Source organism: Grammomys surdaster, unplaced genomic scaffold (assembly GCF_004785775.1).
Source record: "Grammomys surdaster isolate TR1022 unplaced genomic scaffold, NIH_TR_1.0 125167, whole genome shotgun sequence".
NCBI lineage: Eukaryota > Metazoa > Chordata > Mammalia > Rodentia > Muridae > Grammomys > Grammomys surdaster.
In genome coordinates, this window is record NW_021620060.1 from 783,040 (window position 1) to 795,413 (window position 12,374).

Below are 12,374 nucleotides of genomic sequence, written 5' to 3' on the forward strand. Positions count from 1 at the left end.
ATAAAACTTATTCATTTACTTTGCCCCTTTACTGCTTACAAATTTTCTAGAATTTATACGAACTTAAAATGAAACAAGTATGCAAACACCATAGCAAATGAAAAACAAATCAGATCCAAACACTTCATAAGGTATTCTGAATTCATAAGGGGCATTTAACAACCATAAAATGGTCTATGTTGTACCATTTTCATTTAATAAAATGGTGAAATTTTTTGTACCTAGAAACATTGTAAGCTTACTTAGTTTTCAATAGGAAAACTATTATAAACCACCTATAGCATTCCAAGCTGCTACCTAGCCTTCAGCATAGAAATAAATGTGAAAGTTAATGTACATCAAGATTCCAGAAATAAATCTTAATGGACTGAAAAAAATCTTGTTGTTTCTATTACAAATCAACCCAAAGTTCCTCTTCAGAACATGTTTTATTAGCAACACACAGGTTATCATACATTTATTTAAGGTATGAGTAACCCCTGTCTCTCACTGAATGGCATAAATCACAAAACTCAATACAAACCTGTGTCCAATTTAATTCAGTTGACTTGGCATGTCATTGCTCACTGTGAGTGCTCTGAAGAACCCGATACGGATGCACACATCTCAGAGAGATGCGGCAAACTGCTTGGACAGTAATACTCATTTGTGTTTCCTGTCCACCCAAACTGAGCAAAAAAGCCAAAAGAAGATACTTTTCCACATGAGAAAAATTTACAGTTGTACTTTACTTTCAATTAACCTGTTTAACTTGAATTCTTTGCTTCAAGAAGGGCTAAGGTTGATACAACCTTAACTTTACCATTACCTGATGGAAACACATTGTGCTAAAACATTACCTCTGTAACAAGGTAAAGTGACTCGTGCGCATGGAGACACACACACACACACACACACACACACACACACACACACCAACACACGCACACACGGAGTATAATCACTTGAGTGTGGACTACTTTTCATAGTGTAACACATCCTAGAGAAATTAAATTTCACAAGAACTTCCATACATGAGGAGGTAAAATAAACTATAGGTTCTGTTATGAAAGTTACACTATATTTCCAAAATGAACAACAAAAAAATCTGTAGGAGCCATTTGCCACCAATCACATATACATGTAAGGATACATATGAACACCAAGCTCTCCCCCGCCTTCTGCAACTGTCTCAATAATTTTCTTCATCACTTCAGCATGCCTGAAAGCAGAAAACAAATCTTATTAGCATGGGTCAATTTGAGCAAAATAGGTTTTACTTATAAACAAAATTTTAAAAAGCATACTGTAATTGCTCAAGTTAATTTTTTAATATAGAAAAATTGAACTATAAAATATACTGTCAATTGCTGAGCCATGAAAACACTTCCACTGAAAGGGATTTCTAAAAGTTATAATCATCACCATAAACTCAATAGTATCAGTTAGGTTTTTGATAATAGAGGCAGAAAGCCACAAGGGAAAATCCTTCCAAATGCTAAGTGTGAAGCTGGGGTTGTTTGTTCTGGAAACATAAATAACAGGGTATGAAATATAAAACAAAAAGAAAAAAGCTATGAGACCCCCCCCCAATAATCTTGTGATTTTAAATGTTTGTTATTGGTACAGTGTGTGTGTGTGTGTGTGTGTGTGTGTGTATGTGTGTGTGTGTGTGTGTATGTATGTGCATACCACACCATGAACATGTGAGGTCATAAGACAATTTTCAGGCTTGATTCTCTCCTTTCCTAGTAGGTTCCAGGCTTGTGGAGCAAGAGCTTTTACCAATAAGCCATCACACCAACTCCTTAAATGTCTAAATATTTACTTAGCGTAGGGAAAAAAACTATAGCTGAAAAGCTCAATAAAGCTGAGAATCAGAGCCCCTCTGTATTAATGAGTATTATTTATCTGATTCTACTTAAAGAAAAACTTTGGGTTTACATGAAGACAGTACTATCTCAAGATTCTGTCCTATGCACAGACACACACATAATTCAAATCTCTCCTATGATGTAAATTGAGTGACATCAACTAAAGGGGAAAAAAATATACAAAACAAACAGCTCTTCATACATTCCCTAATTTGTACAATGCTATTTCAGCTCTTATGAACAATCCTTTACACAGAGGAAGATCCTTCGAAAATTAGCACAGTCCAAGGTAGTCCTAAAAATGTCCCCATTTCTTCTACAGGGCCTCAGATTTTTATATATTATCTCATTCTACTTCATTTAATAATCATTTGTTTTATTAAAAAGTTTAATGTAATTATGAGGTACTTATCTCTTCTTCTCAATAAAGTAAACTTATGCCACAGACATATATTCCACTCAATTAGAACCTATTAAAATTCCAAACTGATAACATATTGACTCTCAAAAAATGATCAGCTTTAGATAATTGAAAATTAAAAGTAGACCACCTGATGCTTATTATATAGGCTGCTCTCACTACAGAGAAAGGGAAGGCAGAGTCAGTCTCCTACATACCACACTTAGCCCAGTCTTGTGCATAGTGCACATAAGTGGGCAGACGGGAAGAAAACGGAACATGAAACAACAGCAATGAGATCCTAATGAATAGTGAAATTCGTGACATAAATAAGCTGAAACGTGGAAGCAAGGTTTCCCTGGAATAAGAAATTCAGCAAATAAAACGGTTGCATAAAATAAAATGACACATCAACAGTTTTTAGCCTTGGTACACACTGTGCAGCCCAAGATGGGCTAGAATGTGCAATCCTCCTGCCTCAGCCGCAGCCTCCCAAGTAAGAGTGTTGGGATTATAAGTGTAACCTACCATGCTCACCTAAACAAAATTTAAAAAAAAAAATTCTCATCTAATTTTTCAATAGATTATCAGCATTCTCTGTATATCATGAATATTACTTATAATAAATTACTAATCCAAAGAAATAAGCATGTTGCTTTTCTGTAAGGAACATTCGAGACAAGTCATGTATCTTGGTTCAGCTTGACTTTACTTGGACTCATGAAAACACACTGACAAAGAGAGAATGTCAAAGCTCAAAATTCAGTTGCCTTGAGAAGGGTAACGAAAGCCTTCCTAAAGGAAGGGCTTATACTCCATATTCATGTAAAGAGGCACTCGCAACACTGTACACCCTGTCTAAAGGAGGAGTGCTGAGTTACAACAAGCTGCCTAAGCTACTGATAACACAAGAATGATCAACAGATCTAATCTATAACTAAACACAGAAAACCAAAATAAAATTCATGGTACTACATTTAAAATAAATCGGTAATATTTATTGTCCTTTCTCTTGAATATTTAACCAAGCAAAAGAAGAACATTTCTAAAGATGAAAGAGAATTTTGCTTATAAAGTAAAATTTTCTGTTACCGATGTTTACATATCCCCAAATAATAAATTCATAAAGTTGGCACATACAAACAACACACACACGCTCTCTTTTTCCCCATACACAAACATATACACACAGACCTGCATGGGTGAACTGAACACATAGGAGGCGGGGGGAGATGAGGATGGTTTTCAATGGTCACTGTTTTCTTCACATGATCTTGACTGATGTCTTCATACATGTGCTCAACGGTCAGAGGCTGCCGCTGCTGAAAGCAAAAAAAGCGCTGTGAAGCTGCTCCTGAAGCTTGTCGCCTACAACTATTTATAAAAATTAATTCTCTAATATTGCTTGAAATTTAAAATTTCAGATTATTCAGAATGACCAGATTGTTTGAGAAAGGATTCTGAACATTCAGGCTCTGTAATGTTGAAAAGATGCCACAAATAGGTAAGTTTATACATGCCAAACATTTTTAAATTTTAAGAATTTATTCCTTAGGCCCACTTCATTTTTTACTTCCTTTTAACAAGTCATAAAATGGCAAGTTAAATGACTTGATCTTACTTCAATTATTCTCTAGTCCAATATTAGCCAAATAAAAATTAAGGGAAATAATATCTGACATAACCAGTTTGTAAATGTTTACATACTCCACAGATGTATCCTGACAAAATATAAAGAATTATACAGAGTTCAACTTCTCAAATTTTGAAGCAATAAGCTTAGAGGAAGACTCAGGAGTCAGTATACTACATATTATTTGTATTTAATACTTAGTACTGTCACACTGAATAATTTATTCTAAATGTGAATCAAGTTCAATAATTATAAAACTGTAAAAAATTACTTCAAAAATTTAAAAGACCATATACACTCATGGATCAAATAAAGAATCTGAATTAAATCCACCAATTTAAAGTATTTAGTTTCTATTTCTTTCTACTTTACCTCATCATAGCCAAACAACCATAGCCGTGGGGTCTGGTAATATTTATCATAAGTGATATACAGGTCATAAGTTCTTGTTTGCAAAATAGCATCTTCACCTCCAGCATCAGCCTTAGCTTTACAAGCTTCCACTATTTTCCTTGTGTCTAGGGTAGCCTGTCACACAACAATGAAAAAAATTTAGAGCCATTACAAACTATTCTAAAAGACTATTGTCATTATTGAAAACACTAACTCCCAAGTTCAGTCATAAAAATTATCTTAAAAATACATCAAATTTACAAACCTCATCTGTTTCCAACAATCCACTCTCTTCATATTCTTATATAAAAGAGAAAAAGAAAAAAGTTAACTGAATTAAACTTAATGTATCAAGACTTTAATCTGTTTAGTTTGATGTATTATCATCTTTCTTCTTCTTCTTCAAATTTAATACACAGATTTGTTCACACCACAGAACTTACAACCTCGGTATAAGATTTTCTATTTTCTTACCAAATGGGCTTTCACCTTCTCACCTAAAGTACTTTCCAGACTCTCTCAAACATACCCAAATGTATAAAGTGCCCTGAAGCCATTATTAAGTAAAATAAACCTTTCTTGAACACAAGCACGGCGATACCATGACAATGGCCATGATCTAACTGAGATGCTGACAAATGGAAGCCACACAGCATGCAGCACACATATGCTGGACAAAGGGATGATTTAGGAATCATGGATGAAAGACGCTGCTCAGCATAAAATGTCATCATTTTACTTAGAAAACTTGTCTCTGAAATAAGGCAACAACCACAGCTGGCCACGCCAACTACAATATGTTCTTTAGTGTTAAAACTGGCTCCAGTTTCACTACGCCCAGTGGACTCAGAGGCCACTAATAAACCACTGTAACTTACTCCTGCACATTGAACACTTTCTTTCCTTGCCTTTCACATTATATTTTATTGCCTTTCTCTTAACTTTTCCGATGCTGCTGCCTTTTCAGTATTTTCTACTCTGATTCTTTTATTGTATCTACTTAAAAAAAAAAACAGCACTTTTAATACTTTAGTAACAGAAGTAGGAAAGACTTCAAGCCTATGACTTGGTCTTCTCAAACACAATGCTATTAAAGATAAATTCATCAAATTCAATGATGTTTTTTCCAGATTAGGGTGTGTAACACGAACACAAACTTTATTTTGCAACAACACTGGATGACTAATGGGAATTACAAATCATATATCTAAAGCTGACCTGACACCTTTCAAGGTAATTACTCTCAGTTAATGGCATTTCTCCAGACATTCAGGTCACATTTGTCTACCCTGTTTTTCATATTTCATACCTAATCCAGCATCAAACTGCTTTCGTCCCACCCTCAAAATATTTTCACAATTCTGTTTCTCACTGCTATCAATATTATGATCCGAGCCCAAGCTACTATTATTTTGTATTTTTCTTTATTTAGTCTATGTTATAAAGAGTTTCCTGTTTTCTTTTTTTCCTCTCAATATACTTCTGTTCTTGGTGGTCAACTTGATTAAATATGGAATTAACTAAAACTGAAATGCCTAGACACACCTGTGAGAGATTTTGTTTCCTGTTATTTGACAGGGAAGACTCACTTCTAATACAGATCTTTGAGGTGAGAAGATGCACCTTTAATCTGGGTCACACCTTCTGCTAGCAGACTGTATAAATGACAGGGAAGAAGGATGCTGCTTCTTTATGCTTGCTTGCTTATCATCCTGATTAGCAAGTCCATTCCTTCATTTGTATTAGAGCCCACTTCTCCCAAGATTCTGGTATACAATGAAGATTAGTGGAGACATGCATCCTCATGGACTGAACAAGTACTGGATACTTGGGACCTTCTGCTCATAGATAGCCATTGTTGTATTAGTTGAACCAGCCTGTAAGTTATTCTAATAAATGCCCTTTACATTATAGATGATAGATAGATAGATAGATAGATAGATAGATAGATAGATAGATATAGAGATTGATAGACAGACAGACAGACAGATAGACATAGACAGACAGACTCATTCTATAAGTTGCTACTCTAGAGAACTTTGACTAACAGAACTCCCAATTTTACAGTCACAGTGATTCAGGTCAAATGTTAACTCATTTTACTTAGAAAACTGCTTCAGTGGCTTCTACTCTCTAGTTAGGACACCATCCCGTCTGGCTCCCAGTTACCTGTCTGACTCCACTCTCTACTATCTTCTTATTCTCTAGCTATGGAATACTTTATAAAAGTCACACATGTTCTCACCTCAGAACCTTTGTAGTATACTTCAATATAAACAGCTTGTTTACTCCCTTAATTGCAGATATATTTTCAAAATATATTCCTTGACTAACTTAGCAAAATATAGAAATAGTACTCCCCAAGATATCTTATTCTCTTACTTCATCTTTCTCTCTTAACACTGAAAACAATTTAACACAATATATTTCATTTTATCTAATCTCTGTATTTTTATCTAGTTAAAACAAGAATTCCAAAAGATGTCTGTTTCATCTCCAGCCCTAAATAGTATCTCAACACACATTTATTTTAAAAAAAAATCTGCAGGATGGAGGCTAACAATGATTTAGTAGTATTTAACAGCTATGCAAAAGAATAAAAGGCCTGATGGAAGACATGAAAGTTAAGGAAGAAAAATCAGTCACAAAAATAAAGAAAGAAAAAATGAGAAGATGTATTAATACAATCAAACAATAAAGACACTAAACACAGTAAGACTGACTTTAACAAGGAGGTCATCACATAGTTGGTGATAGCAACTCCTTCATCTATTTTTAACTATCTGAGATTTCATTTCTATTAAAGATTAATGAAACTGTAGGGGTGGAGAGCTCTTGTAGAGGACTAGGGCCTAGTTTCCTATGTCTACATGGTGGCTCAATTATTGGCAACTCTAGGATCCGAACATTCTTTTCTAATCTCCTTCATAAATGTGATGCATTCATACATGTAAGGAAAACACTCATACACACCAAATAAGTATAAAAAGATAAAATAGGAATTTTGAATAGCCTCATATTTAGAAAGACTTCTAGCACTCCACTATGATTTGAATCTGCACCATCCTCCAATAGAGTTTCCTGTTCTGAATGTTTCTGTCTGCAGCATTGGTTTAGGAGGTTGTGAAGCCTTGAGGAGGTAGGGCCTGACTATGGAAAAAGTCAGAAGGGGTGGGTTTCTGAAGGCTGTAGCTTAGCCCTTGGTTTTAGCTGCTCTGTTTCCTAGCCTGCTACTGTGTAAACAGCTATTTTGCCACATGCTCGTAATATCAACAGAGTCAATTCCACCAGGTTTTTCCTACAAATGATAAACTGAAAACTCTTAAAACTGAACCAAAATAGATCTATCATCTTCCCTCTTGCTTCTGTCATCTATCATGGTAATATAAAAGTAACTAATACACTACTATTCCACTAGAATGGTTGGTTTTGATCTTTTGTAATAGTGTTTCATTAATATACCACCCTGCTCTTTCAAATTCGTGGCCTCTTTTCTCATTAACTGTTGTTATATGCAGCAACAAATAAAATAACAGAATATAAACTGCTTAGGTCTGTATAATGTTACTGATAAAATATGTTTGCAAGACTATTTGGTATTGAATAACCAATTGGTGTGTTCTTCCCTGGGGAAGACTATTTCTCCCACTCTCAGTATTCCTTAGGTGCCTGTGTTCTTGTGTAGGGTTGAAGCCTCCCGGGCGTTCCCTCCACCCACTCAGCCTGTCTACTGTTGTTATCTTTGTTCAGCTCACATTTGGGCAGTCATGTTGGTGAGACTTTAAATAGATATAGCTGCTGACACTACTTGAAGACACAATCTCATAGCAAACTCCCTAATACTTTGGCTCTTACAAGCTCTCCACCCCTTCTGTGGTAATGATTCCTGAGTATTAGATATGGAAGTTGTTTTGTGGCTGATGATGCTTATTTGGTAACCAAGGTTATTTCAAAATCTAAAGGAAAAAAAGGGGATTCTGTACAGCTCCAAAGTCCACATTAAATAGACATTAAGTCTCTCTTGCTCATGCGTGACACACACCTGTAATCAAAGCACTCACAAGGCTGAGGCAGTATAATCATGAATCTTAGGCCAGACTGAATTACATAAAAAGATCCTGCTTAAAAACAAAACAATGAAAAAACTATCTTTCCATGTCTTAAAAGCACAGGACTGCAGTCCTAACACTTAGAAGACTGAGGTGGGAGAATTTTGAGCCAAGACAATGTAACAAGACGCTGTTTAGTGAATCCTTTGGGATTTATGACTAATCATCCTAGTTGAAATAATTCTGCCAAAATCACCTTCTCATTAAAATAGAACATAAAATCAAAACAAGTTTTATCCTGACCTGATAAAATTTAAAATAAACTAAATATTCACAATGCTCTTAAATGTTAAGCCAACAGAAAAGAATTCTTAGACCACATGAAGTATAAATAATCTAGAATCAACAGTCTAATGGAATTAAAACAATCTAAACTAGTAATACCTTCCATGTCTGCAGCTTCCCCTTCATCTTCCTCTTCTTCTTCATCACACAGTGCTGAGCAATCTTGGAGTTTTATACTGTCCTTTGAAATTAAGTTATGCAAATGCATGCTCATTAGTTCAATACTAAGCACACTTAACATGAAATTTTTATCAGCAGTATTTATTTGCTTCAAAAATATTATTAGACAGCCTGTCACATACATGGTTCTGTTCAAGGCATTAGTAATACAGAGTGAAGAAAACAGAATCAGTATCCTCCCTCTTGACTGTCTGCCCATGCTTCTTCTGTGAATAGTTTTACAACTGTGCATCATTTAGTGATGAGAGCACATTCTGAGAAATCACTGTTAGGTGATTTCACCAAAAGACCACAGAGAGTAACTGAGGTAGCCTTGACATTACCAGAAGATACCATCTTACAGAAACTCCAGCATTAGTGAGGCCATCCTCATAAATATTTATACTGAACATTGAGCACAATGGTAACTAACCACAGTAAAAATCAATGTCACCTAATCAGGCAGTTTATGTTCCCTAGAAATTCACATACCAATGACAATAACTAACCCATAAATGAATCACTGGAAGTAACATGCTAAATGCTGTGAGCGAGAAGTATCAGAGACTATTATAATAGGCTCCAAAGTCACCTTAGGAGACCATTTAAAAGTCATTTCCAACCAAACTCACTGCAACAGTACATACTTTAAAAAAAAAAACTTATTTTACGTGTGTACACATATACAGAGTTCAGAGGAAATTTTTATAAACTAGTTCTCTCCTCCCACCAATGTGAGTTTTGGGGATTGAATTCAGGTCATCAGTAAGCATCTTCACTCACTGAATCATCTCAAGCCCCAAACAGTACTTTTACTGTTAACTGTCATTGCATTGGTATTAAAAAGATAGTCCAAAGTTATGTTGACCTATTTACAACTTAAAGAAAAACTATATATTTATAAGCCAAATACATTTGTAATTTGAAATAAAGTATAAGGCTTTATTTTATGCTAATTTACTAAGAATATCCTAGCAGAATTAATCCAAAGTTATAAGAGCTTACAATTATAATATTTTCATTCACCTTATTAATAATATTGTCTAAGAAAGAATAATGCCACTGAGAGCCAACTTAGGGCTTATTTACCACTAGAAAAAAATCAAATATATCTCTATTATGCTTAAAATGTAAACCAAATATCGTCAGTACTTAGGTAATTATTTAATGAACTTTCCAGTGTATATCTGACATTGACACAACAGGGTAGAAATGAATAACACTTGAGTTCAGATGGAGAATACTGTAAAGGCTAAACTACAAAGAAAGAAAGAAAAAGCAAGTTCTATTTATAGTAAATTTCAGAAGGCATATACATAGTCAAAAAAATTAGTTCACCACTTCCTCTTTAGAACAAGAAAGTAAAATATCAAAATAATCATTACTGTATTTGTTAAAAGAATTTTTTAGGCAGGCCTGCTGGCTTAAGACAGGTAATTCCAGCTACCTGGGAGCCTATGGCAAAAAGAATTAACGTTCAAGTTTCTCTGAGCTACATAGCAAATTGTAGGCCAACATGGGAAACCTACATGGAATGCTGTCTCACCAGAGAAAGAGACAAGCAGCTCAGCAGTAAAGCTCTTGCCTAGCACCTTGGATTCCACCTTTAATTCCCAGTACAAAACAAACAAAACACCAACCATATTACCTTGCCATGTGTCATTACAAATCTGAAGAAGATACAACAATAGACGAAATAAACAACATGTTCTGAAGCAACGACACAATTTGTGAGATTTCTTCTCAGTCATATTTCCAAAAATTAGAAAAATCAAAAGATAAATTCCTAGGCCAATGAGCCATCACTCCCAAATAACAAAGCATATTTTGTTTTCTTATTCTTTAGGTTCCAAGTAATAAATCCCAAAAGATACAGTGACTAAAACTCACACACAATAAGGCCTTAAATTAGTAATTTATGTAGGGAACGTTTCCTAAAAACAAAGGGGACACAGTTGTTCTAGCCAAATATTCTACCTCTAAGAGATCTATTAAAAATTTGAGAACACACACACACACACAGAGTGAGAGAGGGAGAGAGAGAGAGAGAGAGAGAGAGAGAGATTTTGAGGGAAAAAACAAGCAACACATATATTAAAACTAGAACAATACAAAGAACATTTACATGACCCCTACATAAGGATGAAATAGAAATTAAGAAAGCAATCCATATTTTCACTCGTTAAAAAAAAGCAAAGTAGCTGGGCAGTGGTGGAGCACAGCTTTAATCCCAGCACTCAGGAGGCAGAGGCAGGCGGATCTCTTAAGTTCGAGGTCAGCCTGATCTACTTAGTGAGTTTCAAAACAGCCAGGGCTACAGAGAAAACCCCTGTCTTGAAAGAAAAAAAAAAAATGAAAAACACCAAGCATTCTATATTTTTTCATAGCATTTCAAACAATCATATAAAAATATGAAGCAGATGCACTCAATCTGAGAAAAGGGCTTAAATATCTAACCTAAATCAAATTCAAATGTACTAGCACAAAAGCTTTACCCAATTATACTTACATTTACCTACATAAACTTAAGTGATTATTCAAAATGTCACCATTTTGGCTGATAGTAAAGTACACAGTGAAACCTCTAAAAATGGAATTTTAGAAGTTACTACCAGTAATTTAAGAACAAAACAATAAAATTGGTTAGAATAAACTACAAAATGTAATACTAATATAACATTAGCACCTGTTAATCAGCAGAGGTTACCTCTCACCAATTTTCCTTTTAACCATTCAGTGTACTTAAACTAGTAATTTTATTGTGATTCCTAACAGTTACAAGCCTGATTACCTGAGTTCTATCTGCTGGGCCCACATGATGGAATACGAGAACCAACTACCCCAAGCTGTCCATCAGATTTCTACACCCTTGCCTTGATACACACACATTCACATATACACACACAAAATAAATAAACAGTTACAATTTAAAATTTATATATAGGCAAAAACTAGGGTCACTGACTTTAGAAATGTTAAATAATACCTTGCTTTCCAGTGTAATCTCCTTAACTGTTTCAGCAATTCCTGTAATACCTGTTTAAAATTCAGCAGAAAAAAAAATAACTAAAATTAAGCTGCAAACATTCCAGTTATGTGAATAAACCATTTATTTAAATTCTCACAATTCTGAAACAGGCATATCTTGATAGAATCTTTACAAATAAACTTTTACAAATAATCTCAAAGGTACCTCCAAAAATATGTTTCAAAGAAATTCTAATAGAAATTTATCTATATTACCATGACTTGGCCCATTTACTATTCTTAATTTGAATTTTTATCATAACACACACTATGATCAAGAGATTATATGACTTGTATTTATGATTTAATTAGACCTGCATCAAAACTAGGTTTTGGTTATGTTGACATACTATTTGCTCAAAAACCTTGGCCATCTGAATATAGTAAGACCATATCACACTCTTATAGACCTTTTACTTCAAGTATTTCTACATTTTATCCTTACAAACTCCATCTGTAAAACAGAGTAACATTTTCTACCTATGAAGAAATCAAGTTGACAGACAGACTTTGGC

At 34.5% G+C, this 12,374-nt stretch overlaps 1 protein-coding gene and 1 pseudogene across 2 annotated transcripts in view; one reads left to right on the plus strand and one right to left on the minus strand.

Annotated features, from left to right (window-relative positions):
• Atg3 (autophagy related 3) overlaps positions 1-12,374 on the minus strand; it is a 28,034-nt gene that overhangs the window by 531 nt on the left and 15,129 nt on the right. The window contains exons 6-11 of one of the 2 annotated variants that reach the window (XM_028785235.1): positions 11,819-11,868; positions 8,773-8,854; positions 4,545-4,579; positions 4,259-4,414; positions 3,448-3,575; positions 1,133-1,201 (exon numbers count right to left, since the gene is read on the minus strand). In XM_028785235.1, coding sequence (XP_028641068.1) covers positions 1,133-1,201; positions 3,448-3,575; positions 4,259-4,414; positions 4,545-4,579; positions 8,773-8,854; positions 11,819-11,868 — 520 coding nt within the window. The remainder of the gene's footprint in view (positions 1-1,132; positions 1,202-3,447; positions 3,576-4,258; positions 4,415-4,544; positions 4,580-8,772; positions 8,855-11,818; positions 11,869-12,374) is intronic. The other variant, XM_028785236.1, reaches the window with a different exon arrangement.
• LOC114637094 lies at positions 10,915-11,009 on the plus strand (annotated as a pseudogene).